Below are 20,992 nucleotides of genomic sequence, written 5' to 3' on the forward strand. Positions count from 1 at the left end.
TGGCCCAGAGTCTGTTGAACTGTGCAAGTACAAGATTGATGCAGATTTCTTTTTTTTTTTTTTTTTGGTTTGTTTTTGTTTGTTTTTTTCCCCAAAGGAGACACTCTAGGTTGATTTCCAGAAAGAATTATTGTCAAGCAGCAACCACACTCATCTGCTCATTTATCCACTCAACAAACACGTGTGTTGGCACTGATTGCCTAGAGTAGCAGTTCCCAACCTTTCTGGCACCAGGGACTGGTGCCTATGAGAATTGAATGCCTGATGATTTAGGTAGAACTGAGGCGGTGATGCTAGCGCTTGTGGGGAACTCCAAATACAGATGAAGCTTCACTCGCTTGCCTGCTGCTTACCTCCAGCTATGCAGCCTAGTTCCTAACAGACTACAGACTGGTACCGGTCCACGCCCCAGGGGTTGGGGACTCCTGGCCTGGAGGACACTTGGGTAAGCCCTGGAAAAACCTCCTCTGGGGCGTTTTTTTGCCCTCTGCAGGAGCAGGTAAATTATGATATCGAAAAGTAAATTACATTCTACCACTGTTAAGAAATCCTTATATCAGTGCTGGCCGTGCCAGCCCCAAATACACACGGAACACCCCAGGAAAGCAAGCTGGGGGGTTACATTTTATCTCCATGTTCCTCGCCGGGTCGTCCATGCCGCTCAGGCTGCTTGGCAGGGCTTTCTCAGACATGTCCACAATGGCGTGCAGGTCCGACTTCAGAATGTTGACCCTCGTGTTATTTTTCAGCACCATTCTCATGGTCTAAAGATAATGGAGAAGCATACTGCTTAATTAAATCTCGTCATTTTACTTTTGCTTGATCTCCTGCTTCAAATTACCAGGATTTTTTTGTCATTGAGAAGAAAGAGAAGTGGATTTGGGTATCACCCATTAAAATGGAATCCTCAGTCACGATTAAAATATTCGAATTTCACATATTCTGGAACTGCTTTTCTGAAAAACCAGCCTTTAGAATGATTCACTCATAGGCAGATGCGTTTAGGGCTCTGAGGACACTGTGGCTCTTCCTATCCCTGTTTCTTATTCTCTGCGCCCCACTCAACAAGCCTAAATTGCTCTAAAGAAGAAAAGAGTGGGTGATCGAGGGCCACGGGGAAAGTGTGGTCCTGAAGAAGCTGTAGCGTTGGCCAGTTCTAGAAGGTGGCTGTGAGGATTCAGAAGCTGTATCTGCCCTCTCCTCTTGAGAGGCCTGGACGATGTGTTAACCTCTGGCAGCTGATTTCCTCAGCTGTCCAATGGGCTCAGTCAGGCCCCTGTATTCTCGGGGTCCATAAGGTAAACAGTGGGTCATCCATGCACCAGCCCCAAGAGTAAACATGAGAGCCGCCTCCACTTTGCAAAGGAGAAACCTGAGGGCACTTGGGGTATTAAGTAAAAACTTTCCCAGTTGACAGGAAGTGTAAAGTAAAATGCAGAACAGGGGCTGGTTCTAGGGCCTAAGCTGGCCACTTGAGTTGGGTTGGGAGGAAGGTGTCACTGTGGGGCTATCAACAGTTGACCTGCTCAGATATGTGAACGTGCTAGAGATAGGACAGGCCATTAGCCCACAATGGTGGAACAACCCCGGGAACTCAGAGACCAGGGAGAGTTTTGTGCTGGAAGAATGAAGACTAAAGGGAAGGCTTGGCTGATCTCCCCCAGAGCTGGGTTGATTTGGAACAGAGTAACGGTCCCCAGCTGTCCTGACCTGGTGCTCGCAGGATTTCAGGGCAGATGCCTGAGTGGCGCACGTTCCGGTGTTACATAACCTTTTCCTCTGCCCTTCTCTACGTTCCTCTAACACTGACGACGTAATCAGCCCAAGAGAGCAAAGGTCTCTGGTGGCCTGGACACACCGTGTCCATAGCCATATGTCACGGGAAAGGCCTTGTCTGTCCTAGGCGCTGCTACAGTGCCCTTTCACCTCAGACACCTGCTGTCCTAGCCGGCCCCTCGGTAGGGTCTCCCTCTGGAACTTTAAAACAGTGACCTACTCACTCTGTTTTCGCTCCTGCTCAGAGAGAACTGGTGACTGGGGCCTTTCTGAGGAGGGGAGGGGAGGGCAGACTTCTCACTGAGCATCCAGGGTCACCCAGGCCTGCCCAGCCAGTGGTCAGCAAGGTCCTCTCATCTGTCCTTTGCCCTCCAGGTGGACAGAAGTGGCCTCCCTGCTCTGTGGGGATACTTGCTGCTTTCAGCTTTCACTTCAGAATATTGCTTTGTTCTCTCCCGTCTGGTTGGTGGAAACCTACCTTTGCCATGTTGGAAAGGTATGTCTTTCTTCTTAGTCTTTTGACAAACACAGTGACTTCTGTTAAGAACAAGATACATGGCCATTATCGATACTATAGTACCACGTCCTTAAGTAGAACAGTGGGAAAAACAAGGCAGGGACAGGAGGCACGCACATGTGCCCGGGAGGGCACAGCTGTCCAGACTGCCTCCTGCACAGCGAGGCCTCCATGCAGCCTCATCTTCCCGCTGCTGTGCCCACTGGCCTTGTCCCTAATGGCTAGGAGGTTCCAGCAGGAGATACTCCCCATCGCTGCCAGAAAAATTATGTAATCCCAGCATCTGACATGTCTGCTCAAAGGAGTTTAGGATTTTTGCCCTGAGGAACCCGGAGTTTCCCCAACTTTCTCATGTCTACAGTGCTCTCCTCAGAATATGACCAAAGGAAAGGAAAGGATGAAAAGGAAAAACACAAAGAGAGAAGGGCACTCTCCTTTTGAATGCATTCATTTATTTATGTGACAAACATTTCTGAGAGAGCTTCATGCAGTATGTGCCCCATAAATGTTTGCTGAGTGTTTGATGAATTGTTGGACAAAGGCAGGCAACCTCTACCCACAAGGGGCTCGCCCTCTAAGGATGGGTCACCAGGTGTGCAAACGACTCCCCAACAGCAGGTAAATGCTCTCTGTCAATGCGAGGGCTCAGGGAAGAAGATGTTGGGTTTAGGGGAGGGAGAGGCCTATTTGGAGGAAGGTACCAGATATGGCTTCACTTAGAAGTGAGATTCAATCTGGCTTGAATATGTAAATTAGGAGTTAGCCAAGGGAATGGGGGTGAGGGAGGCCCTCTAGGTGCACAGAATAGCAGGAATAAGGGTTTGGGCGGGGACAATCGGTGTTGTGTTGCTGGGGAGCACCAATGAGGGTCTCTTGGGGGATGGAGAATGGGAATGGGGCCAGAGGCCAAGCAGTGAACGACTTTGCACAGAGAGGGAAGAAGAGTGGACCCTTCAGGCAGTGGAGACCACGGAAGATTAATTGATCAAATCACCATTTTAGAATAATCATTGGGTGTGGAGGGGAGTGCACTGAGGCTGGAGACAGGACGCTCACCTAACTAGGAAGCTAACAGAAGTAGCCTAGAGGAGGGACTGAGAGAAACCGGAAACTCGAACCAGGCAAGTGGTGAAGTGACCCCAGGAAAACAGGAGTAGGGCTTCTCCTCTCCTTTCACGGCAAGTCCCAGGCCCCACTTGCACTCTGCATGGCCCCCTCCCTGCTTCCTTTTTGGCTGGCACCCACATGGGCCCATGAGCCCAGCCTAGCCAGGTAAAAGTTTCCAAGAGGGTCAGGGTGCAGGGGTGGTGAGTGACATTAGTCAATGTCTTATTCCGTGGGCACTCTGAGAAACCAGCAAACAGTGTGCAAAGAAAGCACATATACAGAAATATAGGGAGATAACAGGCAGGCCTTGGTAATGGGAGTGGACCCATGGTGGCCCCAAAAGAATAGGACCCTGGTGGGGAGGGGATGCTGGAGAGAGCTTTAGGCAGTGATGGAAAAACCTCACAAAGACTATTTCTGGGGCCATAAAACATGGTACCCACACAGCAGGCCTGTGTGTTGTTTAACAAAAGCCACAGGAGGCCTTGAGCAGACAGAGAGCTTGGTGAAAGTCATTATTCAGAGACTACATCCCGGCAACCAGAGAGAAGGAAAAAGTGTTCTAGAAAGTCGGCAGGGAGACTGAGACCACAAAAATGTGAATGTCCTGGTGGCCGCAAAGGTGTGAGAAAGTTAAGGATACGGGAAGAATTTCTAAAGAGGAAGCAATATTCTTTAAAGCCTCCTGGGAGGCCACAGAGAGCACAGAGAAGCGGAGGGGTGTTGGAGCCAGATCCCTGGTCCATTCTGGTCACCCTGCTCCAGGGACAATGAGTGAGGGCTGCGAGCTGCCCTCAGGGAGCTGCTTGAAGAAGGAAGGTGTGCAGCGGGCAACTGGAGGCACTTCCCGACTTTGCAACAGTTCAACACCTTTGCAACACCTCTAATCCCTTGGACCTGTCAAAAGTCTACATTATTGTTCATGAGGCAGAACTGGCAGAAGGGTGTGGATGGATCAACACCAGAACCCATCCTCAGTACTAAAGAAAAAGCCAAAAGTTCTGAGTAGGTCAAGCCTATAGATTGTATTTTGGCGTGAAGAGGAGTGAGCATTCCACCACCGAGAGGTACCGCCCAGGCTGAAAGTCAGATTTCGCATCTGCTCTTACAGAATTTATTTTTTCCATTGACACCTACCTCTGAGTTTGGAGATCTGCAAAAGGGCTGGAAAACCTTCCAAAGCATTAAGCAGCCACAGCTTAAATTTCTTACTAAACAACCGGACAGATTTCAGGTATTGAATAGAAACATCTTCCAGAAAGTCATGAAGGAGGACGTCCTCAATCCCCTACAACAGAAGTGTCAAGACACGTGACTGCTGGCCAGCACAGGCATTCTCTGGTGACAAGTGGCCCAAGGTCACGTGTGCCACAAACTCCGAGAAGAGGCCCCACCCAGTCTGAGGGGGCAGCCACCACACAGCCCTCGCCACTGCTCACTGTCCAGGACATCAGTTTGGTGTGGTCCGAATTTGACTTTTTTCAGAGATCTAAAGATATTGAGAGATGATTCAAATTTTTTAAAAACACTATATTGGCCAATACTAGACCGGTCCAACCAAAATGTTTAAGGGCTGAATCCAGGCCCTGGTTTTCCACCTTTGTGTTAAAAACTTAGAAGCACTAGATTATCTCCTAAAAAGTAACAAAATAAAAGGTAAAGGTTCATGACCAGCTTAAAGTGAACACATTTTTGCCACTGACACTGTAGTGAAAATATAACTGGCCTCCAAATTATAATAATCACTCTAGAGATAGAATTTTAAAACAAACAAACAAACAAACAACCCTGGCAGTTATATGCATTACGAAACAATTATTCCAATTACTCATTTAAAGAAGTCTTCTTTTGTTGAAATTACCAGAGAAAGAACTTTGACTCAGTTTGGGGTTCCCTAGTCACTAGAATCATAGGTCACCATGTGTCTTGGCTTTTTCTTTACATGAGACAACTCAGTCTCTCACTGAACTCACAAAGCAAAACAGTTTTAGGGAGAGATCTGAAGGCTTGTGGTTCATCAACCCCACCATCCGCCCCTCAGGGGCCCTGAAGTCCACGGACTTGCCGAGAGGGAGGGCTGTGTTTGTAACCTCAGCATTTGGTGTCAATTTCTGGGAAGGTACAAAGCAGCGACTCAAACAAACGTCTTCCTACCTTGTACATCTGTACATCGTAGCATTTGAAGAGCTGGCACACATCAGGCAATGACATAAGCACCACTGTCTCCCGCTGCAGAGATTTCCAGAAGGAAGTAAGCAAGTCCTCCACCTGAGATAAGGAACGGAACATATCTCCCATAACTCACTGTGTGCCTGGTGAGACTCATCCCCCATATACTGAGACTTAATCAGCCCCAAATGATAATGGAATGGATTTCAGTCCAGCTTTTCCATTCGGATGGGATAATACATTTTCATGAGGAAGTTTTCTGGAGGAAAGCTGTTTTAACCACAAGGGGGCTCCTGCTGATTATAATAGTATGAGAAGATGGCCAGAGGGGCCAGTATCAGAGTTTATTTTTCATCTTTGAAAGAGGGGTAATGTTACATTATCAAAGAGGCTTCCTCCTTGACACCTAAAAATTGTGCCAGCAAAAGGGGCCTGGTGTCGTTTTATGCAGGAGCCTTCTTTAAAGACTGATGTAGACAACTTTTGTTAAGAAACAAAATGGCAGTTTTCTTCTTTTTCTTTATTTCCCCCAATGTTGACTTTTCAGATTCTGTGACTAAACCAGGGGGCCAGTCCTGAGTTGCCAGCTAACAAAGACTCTTGACTGTTGGGGATTTCTGCAGGCTCAAGTATTCCAAGGCATCGTGACCCTGACACTAGGACCCACCAGTGACTTCAGGCAAGGTGCTGTCCCCTCATGCAGGCTGTCAAGGAAGTGAGGGCCAATTCTTGAGTTACCTAATGATGAACCCCTAATTTGAAACCCTGTTATCGGGGGCATGAATTCTACAGGAGACATCTCCAAAGAGACTCATAGTTATTTATCAATAAATAAAATAGTGGGATGAGCAGGATACATTAATGCTTTTCCTCTCAGCTGTGATAACTTTGGAGTGTGACCTTTTGGGGTCGGTGGATGTGAATGAGGCAATGGCCGTGGGCTCACCTCTGCTAACTCCCTCAACACTCATGTCCAAAGCCACGTGAACCATGTGTCCCAGTGCGTCTGCTTCCAAAATATTTCTCTAATTTGCCCCTTTCTCTCTGATGTCATTGTCACCGATTCAGATCCGACAACCTTCATCACTTCTCACCTTGACTATGATAAAACCTCCTTACTACACTCTCTGCTCCAATATAGCTATCCGCGTCCCCACTCTCACACTGACTTCTTAATAAATCAGAATTCCTCACAAGGCGTATGAGGCCCTTTCTAGCACCAGCCCATTTTCCCACTTCCTCTCTGGCTTCTCTGTTAGAGATGATAAAGTCTGGTCACAGTGACCTTTTTGTCACATGACTGTGAACACCTTGCTGCCTTTGCCTGCACCATTGGCTCTGTCTGGAGTCTCTTTCCTACCCCATTTTGAGTCTGTCAAGTCTCTGCTTTTGTACTAAAGAAAAAGCCAAAAGTTCTGAGTAGGTCAAGCCTATAGATTGTATTTTGGCGTGAAGAGGAGTGAGCATTCCACCACCGAGAGGTACCGCCCAGGCTGAAAGTCAGATTTCGCATCTGCTCTTACAGAATTTATTTTTTCCATTGACACCTACCTCTGAGTTTGGAGATCTGCAAAAGGGCTGGAAAACCTTCCAAAGCATTAAGCAGCCACAGCTTAAATTTCTTACTAAACAACCGGACAGATTTCAGGTATTGAATAGAAACATCTTCCAGAAAGTCATGAAGGAGGACGTCCTCAATCCCCTACAACAGAAGTGTCAAGACACGTGACTGCTGGCCAGCACAGGCATTCTCTGGTGTCAAGTGGCCCAAGGTCACGTGTGCCACAAACTCCGAGAAGAGGCCCCACCCAGTCTGAGGGGGCAGCCACCACACAGCCCTCGCCACTGCTCACTGTCCAGGACATCAGTTTGGTGTGGTCCGAATTTGACTTTTTTCAGAGATCTAAAGATATTGAGAGATGATTCAAATTTTTTAAAAACACTATATTGGCCAATACTAGACCGGTCCAACCAAAATGTTTAAGGGCTGAATCCAGGCCCTGGTTTTCCACCTTTGTGTTAAAAACTTAGAAGCACTAGATTATCTCCTAAAAAGTAACAAAATAAAAGGTAAAGGTTCATGACCAGCTTAAAGTGAACACATTTTTGCCACTGACACTGTAGTGAAAATATAACTGGCCTCCAAATTATAATAATCACTCTAGAGATAGAACCCTGGCAGTTATATGTATTACGAAACAATTATTCCAATTACTCATTTAAAGAAGTCTTCTTTTGTTGAAATTACCAGAGAAAGAACTTTGACTCAGTTTGGAGTTCCCTAGTCACTAGAATCATAGGTCACCATGTGTCTTGGCTTTTTCTTTACATGAGACAACTCAGTCTCTCACTGAACTCACAAAGCAAAACAGTTTTAGGGAGAGATCTGAAGGCTTGTGGTTCATCAACCCCACCATCCGCCCCTCAGGGGCCCTGAAGTCCACGGACTTGCCGAGAGGGAGGGCTGTGTTTGTAACCTCAGCATTTGGTGTCAATTTCTGGGAAGGTACAAAGCAGCGACTCAAACAAACGTCTTCCTACCTTGTACATCTGTACATCGTAGCATTTGAAGAGCTGGCACACATCAGGCAATGACATAAGCACCACTGTCTCCCGCTGCAGAGATTTCCAGAAGGAAGTAAGCAAGTCCTCCACCTGAGATAAGGAACGGAACATATCTCCCATAACTCACTGTGTGCCTGGTGAGACTCATCCCCCATATACTGAGACTTAATCAGCCCCAAATGATAATGGAATGGATTTCAGTCCAGCTTTTCCATTCGGATGGGATAATACATTTTCATGAGGAAGTTTTCTGGAGGAAAGCTGTTTTAACCACAAGGGGGCTCCTGCTGATTATAATAGTATGAGAAGATGGCCAGAGGGGCCAGTATCAGAGTTTATTTTTCATCTTTGAAAGAGGGGTAATGTTACATTATCAAAGAGGCTTCCTCCTTGACACCTAAAAATTGTGCCAGCAAAAGGGGCCTGGTGTCGTTTTATGCAGGAGCCTTCTTTAAAGACTGATGTAGACAACTTTTGTTAAGAAACAAAATGGCAGTTTTCTTCTTTTTCTTTATTTCCCCCAATGTTGACTTTTCAGATTCTGTGACTAAACCAGGGGGCCAGTCCTGAGTTGCCAGCTAACAAAGACTCTTGACTGTTGGGGATTTCTGCAGGCTCAAGTATTCCAAGGCATCGTGACCCTGACACTAGGACCCACCAGTGACTTCAGGCAAGGTGCTGTCCCCTCATGCAGGCTGTCAAGGAAGTGAGGGCCAATTCTTGAGTTACCTAATGATGAACCCCTAATTTGAAACCCTGTTATCGGGGGCATGAATTCTACAGGAGACATCTCCAAAGAGACTCATAGTTATTTATCAATAAATAAAATAGTGGGATGAGCAGGATACATTAATGCTTTTCCTCTCAGCTGTGATAACTTTGGAGTGTGACCTTTTGGGGTCGGTGGATGTGAATGAGGCAATGGCCGTGGGCTCACCTCTGCTAACTCCCTCAACACTCATGTCCAAAGCCACGTGAACCATGTGTCCCAGTGCGTCTGCTTCCAAAATATTTCTCTAATTTGCCGCTTTCTCTCTGATGTCATTGTCACCGATTCAGATCCGACAACCTTCATCACTTCTCACCTTGACTATGATAAAACCTCCTTACTACACTCTCTGCTCCAATATAGCAATCCGCGTCCCCACTCTCACACTGACTTCTTAATAAATCAGAATTCCTCACAAGGCATATGAGGCCCTTTCTAGCACCAGCCCATTTTCCCACTTCCTCTCTGGCTTCTCTGTTAGAGATGATAAAGTCTGGTCACAGTGACCTTTTTGTCACATGACTGTGAACACCTTGCTGCCTTTGCCTGCACCATTGGCTCTGTCTGGAGTCTCTTTCCTACCCCATTTTGAGTCTGTCAAGTCTCTGCTTTTCCATTAAAGTCGGAGGGAACATAGCCTCCTTTTGGTAGCAGCCCCCAGCCATCTCCGTCGCTCTTCCTCTGAGTACCTAGAACAGTGTAATAGTACTGCTATTCTAGAACTTGCCATATTGTATCATGTTTATTGGCTTATATTGCTTTTGGTACCTTTTATACCTTCTGGTACCAGGCTATCAGTTTCTCAAGACTTATGGAGAATGCCTTCCAAGTTCCAGAAATGGTCCTGGTCACAGGGTAAGAATGAAGTTGCTGTTGATGTGTGACTAAAGGAAAGAAGGAATATAATAGAAGTCTAATGTGGATGGATATTTGTAGCATTGCATCACTGGGACGGGAGCCACTCTGAAGACATCTTGGTCTCTCCCTCTCTGTTAGGCTTTACACTGAGTAGGTAATAAAGGTAATCATGCTGAACGAATACGTCACTCGAAGTTGAAGTACTTAGAAGACTAAAGCATCAGAAAAGTTTTCATTTCAATGTGCACTTGCTTTCCTGCATTTCAATTTTCTACTGTAAAGGATAAGATTGGTTAAAACATTTATTCATGTTTTCCATAGCTAGTTCCAGAATAAAATTCAGTCTTTACAGTAGCCACATCAAATCACCCTGCTTCAAAGTCTTGCTTCTTTTTCTGTTAGCATGTCTCAACAAAATGGCTGTTTAGCATTATTTGAAATTCCAGGGTAAATAATATTACCAATACTTTATTAAAAATCAGCTGGAATTAGGATCTAAAAAAAGCAACTGGATTACACTGAAAGCATAAAGTTAAACATATTAGCACCTTTGAAAATTTCCAAATGATTAAACTGAATAGAAACGTCACCTTTAAGAACTCATTAACTATTAAAAAAAAAAAAAAAGTGGATTGTAAGCCCTTCGGTGCAATGAATTAGACACTAGACCTCCCTGCAGGGGTCTTTTTGAGTAAAATGGTTAGTAATGAGTCATAAAGGTCTGCATTTTGTAGATAAAAACCCTACCCTCTCAAGTTCTTGGTTCCTCACGTTCTGTAAAATGTCTTGACAATAGTTGCAGTATTCGTCAGCAAGAAAGGCCATCTAGGAAAAAGATGGAAAATTATTTCCATTTGCTGGCCACTCCAAGGAGCTGCTCCTCAAGGCCTCTCTGAAGCCCTAGAGGCTGCTTGTATTGCAATCCCGATGTGACAGTAGCTGCGTTTTTCCTCATGTGGTATACTGTGAAACTCGGTAACCTAAAATTGATGTGGCTTCGATTTCAGTGTCATAACTCCAGGTCTGTACCACCTACTGTAAAGGCCACCGAGCTTTGACATCTTTCTCTCTCAACCCCAATTCCCCCCTCCACATTCCCCAGTCCCTGTTTCTAGACAATCCACATCTCTGTTCCCTTGTCTGTCGCAGAAAGCCCTCACTCTTGGTCCCAGGTGAAGCTTTTCCATAGGATGACAGGGGAAGATCTGAGTTTCCTGATTGTCACCAAGCCCGGGAGGAAATGTTGGTCCTTGTGAGTCTGGGAGAAAGCAAATGTTATCCCATGTGGTACAACTATGGTCACAGGTGAAATAAGAAGACACTGACTGCCCAAGGCATCAAAGACATGAGAGGTTAGTCTCGCCCACGTGTGCAAGCCTACCATGTCGTAGGGGTGCTTCCTCGCCAGTTCCTGCTCCCAGAATGGACATCTCCTGAATTCAGACACGGCTGGTCCAGCTGGGTCTGTCTTTATTGGTGAATGATTTTCACTCTAGAAACCATTGACACGATGGATTATTTCTTTAAAATAAAATGCATTGTCTCACACGTAAACCATGTAATAATCAAATTATATCGCTACTGTAGGTTAATATTCTATGCAATCTTTCATCCACTCCTACGAACGCGTAATTGATTCCAGCAACTTTCCTCCCTTATTTCGTTCCAAATGATACTTACTTCCCTCTATAATTCTATTAGAACTTAATATATTAGAACTTAATATATTACCCAAACGTATCACTCTTGTGGTCACGGATTACAAGTGCTGTACGGTAATGTACAATAAAAATATTATCTATGAATAATTTAATGCCACAAATACATTTTTCTACAATGCCTCATCCATATAATTGTCCCTCCTTGAAATAAAACTATATCCTCCCTGGTTCATCATGTCTGTATTATAAAAATGGCTAGTTGAATCAGCAATTTCAGGCCCTAACTAACAAGGAAAATGACAGGCACGAATTTTCCTTTAGAAGAACAATTTACAGAATGTAAAACGTTTCCATCAAGGAGAAAAAAGGTAACATGGCAGAAAACAAATTCCACATTCCTTCCCGTGTCATCCATGCTGCTGTTCCCTCTGAGCAAGGAAGGCATGATTTCCCCTTACTGAGTAAAGAATAGCAATTTTATTTTAAATGATTTCTTCAGGATTTTCCTGGACTTTTTTTTCCCCTTTGATAATATTTTTAATTTTTCAATTATAGTTGGCATATCATGTTATATTAGTTTCAGGTGTTCAGCATAGTGATTAGAGATCTTTATAACTCACAAAGTGATCACCCCACTAAATCTAGTACTCCTCTGCCCCCATACATATTTATAACAACATAATTGACTATATTCCTTATGCTATACTTAATATCTATATTCCTTATGCTATACTTAATATCTCCATGACTATTTTGTAACTACCCATTTGTACTTCTTAATTCTTTTGCCCTTTTTCACTGACTACCTCCCTCCAGCCCTCTTCCCATCTGGTAGCCCTCAAAATATTCTCTGTATCTATGAGTTTGTTTCCATTTTATTGTTGTTGTTGTTGTTGTTGTTTTGTTTTTTAGATTCCACACGTATGTGAAATCATATAACATTTGTTTTCCTCTGACTTACTCCACTCAGCACAATACCCTCTAGGTCCACCATGCAATATCTTTTCCCATCCCTTTTACTTTTAGTCTGTGTGTGTCTTTTGATCACAAGTGGGTCTCTTGTAGGCAGCATATGTAAGGGTCTTGTTTTCTTATCCATTCAGCCACCCTATCTTTTGACTGGAGCACTTAATTCTTTTGCATTTGAAGTACTTGTTGATAGATATGTAGTTATTGCCATTCTTTATTCATATTTTTGATACATAGTTTTTCTTCTTCTGAAAGAAGTCCCTCCAACATTTCCTGTAATACTGGTTTGGTGGTGATGAACTCCTTTAGCTTTTTCTTCTCTGGGAAGCTCTTTATCTGTCCTTCAACTCTAAATGATGACTTTGCTGGATAAAGTAATCTTGGTTGTAGATCCTGGCTTTTCATCACTTTGAATATTTTGTGCCAAGCCCTTCTGTCCTGCAAAGTTTCTTTTGAGAAATCAGCTGCCAGTCTTGTGGGAGCTCCCTTATAGATAACTGCTTTTGCTCTTGCTGCTTTTAAGATTCTCTCTTTGTATTTAAACTTTGGCATTTTAATTATGATGTGTCTTGGTGTGGACTTCTTAGAGTTCATCTTGTTTGGGACTCTTTGAGCTTCCTGAGGTTATACATCTATTTCCTTCACCAGGTAAGGGAAGTTTTCCATCATTATTTCTTCAAATAGATTTTCAACTTTCTGTTTTCTCTCTTCTCCTTCTGGTACCCCTATGATGCCAATGTTGTTATGCTTGATGTTGTCCTAGAGGCCCCTTAAACTACCCTCATGATTTTGGATTCTCTTTTCTTGTTGCTGTTCTGATTGGGTGTCCTCTGCTACCTCATCTCCTATATCGCTGGTTCAATCTTCTGCTTCATCCATTCTGTAGATTCCCTCTAATATATTCTTCATCTCAGATATTGTAGTCTTCATTTCTGACTGGTTCTCTTTTATTATTTCTAGCTTAATTTTTTTTTTAATCTCTTTGTTAAAGTTTTCACTGAGTTCATCTACTCTTCCTATAAGTTCATTGAGCATCCTTATAACCAGTGTTTTGAACTTTGCATCTGTTAGATTGCTTGACTCCACTTTGATTAGATCTATTTCTGGAGTTCTGTTCTGTTCTTTCAATGTGGGATATGCTTCTTTGTCTCCCCATTTTGGTTTGCCTTTCTGTGTCTGTTTCTACATTCTAGGTAAAGCTTCTAAATCTCCTGGTCTTAATGGCATGGCTTTGTGTAGTAGGTCCTGTGGGGCCCAGTGGCACAGTCCTGAGAGGGGTACAGCTACAGGCCAAGTTTAGCCCCAGCCTGTGCCCCTCTGGGGCCACCTGGTGGGAGTTAGCAAGCAATCCACAGATGCTGTGCTTATAGTTGCCTCAAGAGGCCACGCGAAAAACTGAGGCTGGCTGCCGCTAGTGTGGGGCTTCGTGCTACTCGGCAGGGAGCACAGGGCATGCCGAGCGCACCACTGGATGTGGCTTGGGTGGGCCACAAGTTGGGAGAGGCAGAGTTTAAGGGAATCTTCTGGGCGTACTGACCTCTGTTATCCAGTTTGATGACATCTCAGATATGGAGGCACGTGCATCCCCATGCTGGGAGTGGGGAGAGCTCAACCAAGGATCGATGGATACCACCAGCACTAATGTCCAGGAGAAAGCCTTCCCTCCGGCCCTCACTCCGAAGCCCTACAACTCAGTGTACCACTGTATGTACCCCATATGTACCTCCTGAGCAGCTGCCCCAGCACTAGTGCTCAAGCAAGCGAGTTTGTCACCGTGAGAGTCCAGTTGCGGTTGCAGTCCCTTTAAGAGGAATGCCCACAGCTGCCTAGCCTTGGTCTCACTCAGCCATGCAGGTCCGGCAGCCTTGTGTTCCGTCCCCTCCTTCTGTTCCAGGGTGATTTCTTAGTTCTCTCCCTAGTCATAGGGCTTTTGTTCATCCAGACCCCAGGTGACTCTGCTTGCTGTTGGCTCCATGGTTTCATCATAATTTTGGTACGGTTGCAAGAGAACATGTACAAAGCCTCTACCCTCTATGCCAGCGGTCCGTAACCTTTTAGGTACCAGGGACCGGTGCTCCTATGAGAATCTAATGTCCGATGATCTGAGGTGGAGCTAAGGTGGTGATGCTAGCTCTGGGGAGTGGTTGCAAATACAGATGAAGCTTCCCTCACTTGCCCACTGCTCACCTCTTGCTGTGCGGCCCAGTTCCTAACAGGCCATGGACCAGTACTGGTGTGCGGCCCGGGAAATGGGGACTCCTGTTCTACACTATCTTGACCAGTTCTCTGTTGGACTTCTTTTGAATAATTCCCATTTCAGTAGAGTAGGATGAAATCATTTCTATGAGTTGAATTGAGCTGCGACGGCCTCCATGTTGAACTGCGACCTGCATGAGAGTTCTCTTCTCCATTCTCTCTCTCCAACCTAACAGCTCACTGTGTGAAAGTACAGTTCCGAGGTCAGTGTTTCATCTTTACCTTTCTCAGTTCTTATTTATTAGAGTCTTACTGAGCTACTCACTTATATCTTGCTTAGTAGATATTTTATGTGAGTTTGCAGTATATTCCTATCTACAAGCCACCTGAGGGCAGAGAGGCTTCTTAACCACTGGCACCCGCCCTTAGGGAGCTGGGTGGTGCTCAGCTGCCATTCCACACGGCATTATATATACTCAAGACAGGCACCACTGGCTTCCACCTTCTATGATGCTCCCTCATTATCAGCCAATATCATTGAGGGCACAGGGATTGAGAGAGTTTAGGAATTATGTTCAATAGTCTTCTCAGTGTCCTAGAATCTATACTTCTTAACTCTTTTGTGGTCCTGAACCCCTTTGAGGATCTGAGGAAAGCAACTGACTCTCTCCCTGAAAAAAGTTACATTATGCACTTAGTATTGTGAAGTTAAAACTCCCAATAACAAGTTTTAACAAGTCAAAACTCCCCTTTTTTATATAATTTTCAGAATAAAGTAGGGAGATAAGATGTCTAAACAAACAGATAAAGTAGTGGCACCGAAAGGTGACAGCTCAAAAGGTGTTTCCATTGGGTGTTTCCATTTGGTTTCCATTGTTTCCACTGGGGGCTGTTTAACCCTCATTCCTACCACGTCAGGGAACTGGCTTAATTTGGAGTCGTCTGATGGATAATACTTCTAGTGTGTGGGTGCGGGTGATACTTAGGCAGGTCATCAAAAAAGATGGAGCTATTTATTTCATGGAGTTCACTGGCCTCTCGTCAGCGCTTCTATTAGAGAATAATTGAATAATCTTCAATTCCAACTCTGGACTAGCCTCTCTTACCTACCACATCCTACCATAAGTGAGTCCAGTTTCTCCATAGCACACCCTGACCTCTTGTATTCATGAATGATCTCCTGACTGTTAGTGATCAAAGCCAGCATTTCTCAAGTATGGTCCTGAAATCATCTATGTCATAGTCCCTGGGGGCCCTTGGGGTTCATCTCCTGAGGGCCTTAGTAAATCAGACGAGGCCAGAAATCTCTCATTGTGACCAGCTTCCCAAGTGAGCCTTGTGCACACTTAAGCTGAGAACTCCAGCTCTAGGCAGGCTGTTTTTTTGTCCAAATCTCTACATTTCAACATGGCAAATAAATCACAGTTTAGAAGAAATTATCTGAAAATGTAATAATTTAAGAAATTATTGCAAAGGGAATGTAAGAGCAAGCTGTTACAAAATAAAATAATAAAAAGCAAATTCACAAGTTTCTAAAGTCAATGCCCTCAGATTGTTCCTGTGAAAAGAACTGATCTTTCAGGAAAAAGTTTTTAAAATCATGAATTGACATCTTTTCTTCACAATATAAATCATCAGAAATCTAAAGTATGTATGGAACTACTTGAGTTTGAATCTCTACAGGAGAAGTCACTCAGCAAAATGACAAAGAAAAAAGTGAGGAATTCAATTTAGATTTTCCAGGTATATTAAATGCAGTTTGGGATTTATCAACAGACCCAAGAAATAGCATTGGAATGATTATCTTCCATTCATTCCACCAACCTTCACTGAGCACGTACCATGTATCAAACCATGGAGATATGATGCGGGGGGCATTTCCTGCCACGGGCCACTGGGCCGGGCACCGTCTGCCTTCCCTGAGTTATTCTCTTAGTTCTCCTCGATGCCTTTTGTTTTTCTTGCATCCCTGAAGACATTGTTCCCAGAATTACCGCCCCCGGAAGCAAATGTATCCTGTCATTCCCTTTCTGAAGATGCCTCAATGGTTTCCTCTAGTCTCTTGGGTGAAATTCAAATTCCTCAGCCCGACATTGTCAAGATGACCACCATCTGGTCCTCACTCAGAGTCTACTGACATCCTCACATCTGGCTCCCTGCTGCCTGCACACCTCCAAGCACAAATGTAAGCTGCACCCTCAAGATGAATGTCTCCTAAAGGGGGATACTAGTGATCCCTTCAGAACCAGCTTGAGGGCAGTGGAGCAGGCAGGATAACAGCCCCTAAAGATGTCCACATCCTAAACCTTGGAACCCTACCTGGAAAGGGGACTTTGCAGATATAATTAAGGTTAAGGACCTTGAGATGGGGAGATTATCCTGTATCGTCAAGGTGGTACCAATGTAAAGCAAAGGACCTTTCTCAGGTGCAGAGAACCAGAAAGATGGCAACCTGAGAAGGATTCAGCCTGCCTTTGCTGGCTTTGAAGACCAAGGAAGGGGCCACAAGCCAAGGAACAAGGAAGCTTCCAGAAGCTGGAAAAGGAAGGAACAGATTCCTGCCTAGATCTCTCCTGAAGAAACGCAGCCCTACCAACCCTTTGATCTTAGCCTGGTGAGAACTGTGTTGGACTTGTGACCTGTAGAACTGTACGATAATAAGTTTGTGCTGTTTTAAGCCACTATATTTGCGCTAATTTGTTACAGCAGCAATAGGAAACAAACACAGGCTACCTTTTCTGTAAACACCCACTATAATCTTTATCCCTCCCAAATCCCCTACAGCCTGCATTGCCCATTCAACGGTACATCAGTTGTTTCATATCTCTCTTAGCTCCCAAACTATGAAACTGTATTCCAGTCAAGTATAGGAAGTATGATTTTTCTGTTTGTGTTTTTAGTTTTCTTTCATAGTCCATTCAGTCTTTAAGTGTGCTGGTCACAAAACAGGTTTTTAAAAGGTTGTCCATTCAATGACACTTGTCAACAAGACAGCATCAAAGTGCTGTCATGTCATCTTGGCCAGTTAAAATAAAATTTAACTCATGATATCATACCTGGTAATAGTTCTGGTGTCCTAATTCAAAGAGCTATAACTGTAATATAGAGACACTTTCACGTGAATTTATGGCTCACAAACTATACATTCTTTTTCATTACAGAGAAAGAAACATATTAAATAGCCTATGTGCAGCCACACAGTGTGCTCCTGGAAGACCTCATCTGTCCCAACACAGTGTGTGGCACGCGGTGGAAACTCAACAATCCTGATCAAGTGGATGAGTAGTTAGGGCTACATGTGATAAGAACATCACACACAGGGAAATGTTGCACTTAATTAAGCAATTGCTGAATATTCCAAGGTCTGTTATAGTAAATCTATTTTATTCAACACTCACTGTTCCTTCTTGTTGGGTAATGCTGTCATAATTAGTAGATTTTTCAAAGGCAACAACGTCTCCACTGTGACAGAACAAATAGAGAAATCATTTTAGTAAGACACCTGTTTCTGAGCACAAGAATCAAGTTTCTTTTGCAGTAGGATTATTTGCATGGGGTATAACTTTAATTTTAAAAACCTCCTTCAAGTTTCTGTATACAACCAGTGATCATCTCTTGCTCGTCATTAAAAAAAATCCTTTTCTGTAACTGAAAAAACCACATATTTGTTTTTTAAAAGTGTATTCCCTTCAGGACAAAGATATGATGTCATCGTGTGTAGAACTAACTCCTGTGAAAAAAGAAATATCATCATAGACATGAGGTCTTATCCTTTCTGATTTGGGTCTTTTAAATTGATCATTTCAGAAATGATAAAATCCTGAGTCGATGGCTATAGCACTTTCACAGAACAAAAAACTGGGAATTAATAAGATGTGAGTTTCATTCTGCCATGCCTCTTGGATTCATATTTTATACTGGAGACAAGTATGTGTCATGGAGAACAGACTCTTGTGGCATGGTGCATCTTCCCTTTAACTGTGCGCCTTTGAGACACTGGGAGCACTGGGAGCCCTGCTTTGCATGGGCAATGAGCATTCTACAGATGGCAGAGCTAGTGGCATCCCCTCCACAGTTTTCCTGAGAACTGTGGCCGCTCTGTCCACTCCAACACATTTCCTCACACCTGAGTGTTCCAACGCTACCTAAACACACACAGAAAAGAGGAAGGTAGCAAACACTCTGCTTCTGGAGAAGGTCTTTGAGGCAGAAATGGCCTGGGAGTGGGCAGGAGCCAGGCGGGAAGTGGAGGAAAATGACTTTCGCCCCACACAGGAAAGTCCCACCTCCCCTTCCAGCCTCTCCAAAGCCCCAGGAGCTCCCCCTGGAAGGTTTGTGCCAGTCCGTTCTCCAACCCAAGTCAAGGAAAGCTGGGCAGAAGGCCTGATATCCACCGAATCGATGTCTCCATGTAACACATTTCAAAACAGAGCAGAGGGATTCAGGGTCTGAATACAAACCCATTAAAAAGCCACCCTTTTTATCTTTTAAGAAGAGTTGCTATCACAATAGGAATTGAACTTAGGACTGTTCAATGGCCAGAAAGTTTCAGGAAATGGGATATGTTCAACACACACACACACACACACACACACACACGCACACACACACGACCTTGAACAATGCCTGGGTGAGGGTGGGAGGTGGGGTGGTGGTGTTAGAAGAGCTGACGGCCCTCGTAGTCAAAACCATGTATAACTTTAGTTGGTCCTTCATATACCTCTGGCCGGCTAGACTGAATGAACACTACAGGCACTGGCTGTGCTTTAACCTTGAGACTGTGTAGACAAGCGCTCCGCTGACAGTGTGCCCTTCCCCACACTGGGGTCCACCCCCAAGAAGAGGGGCGGTGAAGGTGAGGAGGCCAAGGCAGCATTGGAGGTGACATTTTCAGCTCTTGGGGTGCCAGCCACGATGGCCTCGTGTTCTGTGGTCACTGCCTCTGTGTCATTTCCTGTGTGCAGTTCTGATTCAGCCCTTGGGGACATTTATTAGATTATGATCAAATGCACAGTCATTGCTAAAATATGGCTCTAATAAAACCACACCAAACATCCAGAGCTGGCCTTGCTGTGAAAGAAGGCTTGCATTTCACTGTTTTCTGAGGCCTGAGGTGCTTTAACTGTGCCAAATCATGATGACAGAGAAAAAGGGTGCATGGCAAAGGAGCAACCTGAGGCGCGTCGGCCCAGTGAGGTCACTTGGGTTCCTTGTGAGCTGTCGTCCCCTCAGCTCCTGTTAGGATTCAACTACTGGGGAGAGAGAAGGAGGTCAGCAGGTTCCAGAAAGGGCCAGGGGGATGGAGGGAGAGTAAGCAGAGACAGAGACCTGGGGAAGAAGGAAGACTAAGAACAGAACAGGCTTCCTTGTCCAGTTCTGCCACTAACTTGCTATGTAGCATTAAGCATGTCACTTGAGCCTTGAGAGGCTCAATTTTCCACCTCTATAAAGGGAGGGGATGGGATTTGGTGACTCCTAAGACTTTTTCCAGCTCCCAGAGCCTATAACTTTGTGAACACGTGGCCTCAGAGCCCTGCGGGTCTCATATGATGGTTGGAAGATTCTTTCTGGGCCTCGCGAAGGGAATGTGGAAGGTTTCTTGTGCGGTCCTGCAAATTGTCCACTCAGTGCAGTGCAATGCAGACACAGCATGACAAACACATTTTACTTTAGTTTTTACGATCAATTTGGCTAAAAAAGGGCCCAGAGTAAAGGAGACTGAGACGTGATTATGTGGCACACAACTCGTCTTTTTTCTTTCCATAAAATCTTTCAAATGTAGCGTTAGCTTAATATGCTTTTTGGCATTTATCTTTCTTTTCGTCTAACTGCAATTTGCATTCACATTCTCAGGTTTTGACATCATTTGTCATTAATCCAGACTTTCATTTACATCATTTTGGCATCGTAATTTTCTCTCTCAAATCACTCCAATAGCAGTGAAACAACTTGAAGCAATTACAAAGGTAAGAGGATAAAAATGTAATAAAGCCTAATTTATGTACCATGCTCATTGAGTGTCAGGATGCAGGACAAAGGTGCTTGGTCCTCCAGCCATTTAAGGCCTAATTTCAATTCTTACTCAAAGCACACGAATTAATTGTTTTGGTTTTGATTAGGGGAACATAACCTTAATTTAATCAATATTTTTATATCCAAAGTTAAAATAGTAACTGTACGCATTCATACAGGCCCATGTGTCATTAGGATTGCAAAAAGCTGTATTTAATATCATTTTGATTATACTAATAATACTCATCACTAAAATATGCTGAGCATTTACTCATCGCTAAGTGCTCTTCTTGTATTACCTCAATTCTCACATCAATCCATTAGGTGGGTAGATAGTAAATCATTATTATCCCCACTTGGCACATAGGAAAAGAAAAACAGAATTCATACAGC

The 20,992-nt window shown here is 44.3% G+C and overlaps 1 protein-coding gene across 1 annotated transcript in view; it reads right to left on the reverse strand.

The window, feature by feature from the left end:
- The window catches only part of RFX8 (RFX family member 8, lacking RFX DNA binding domain), a 54,491-nt gene that overhangs the window by 9,831 nt on the left and 23,668 nt on the right, over positions 1-20,992 (reverse strand). Inside the window, exons 4-10 of the mRNA XM_011370148.1 lie at positions 17,986-18,049; positions 11,143-11,253; positions 10,533-10,586; positions 8,111-8,224; positions 7,121-7,271; positions 2,255-2,313; positions 623-764 (exon numbers count right to left, since the gene is read on the reverse strand). Coding sequence (XP_011368450.1) covers positions 623-764; positions 2,255-2,313; positions 7,121-7,271; positions 8,111-8,224; positions 10,533-10,586; positions 11,143-11,253; positions 17,986-18,049 — 695 coding nt within the window. The remainder of the gene's footprint in view (positions 1-622; positions 765-2,254; positions 2,314-7,120; positions 7,272-8,110; positions 8,225-10,532; positions 10,587-11,142; positions 11,254-17,985; positions 18,050-20,992) is intronic.

This window comes from Pteropus vampyrus, unplaced genomic scaffold, assembly GCF_000151845.1.
Source record: "Pteropus vampyrus isolate Shadow unplaced genomic scaffold, Pvam_2.0 Scaffold160, whole genome shotgun sequence".
Classification (NCBI taxonomy): Eukaryota; Metazoa; Chordata; class Mammalia; order Chiroptera; family Pteropodidae; genus Pteropus; species Pteropus vampyrus.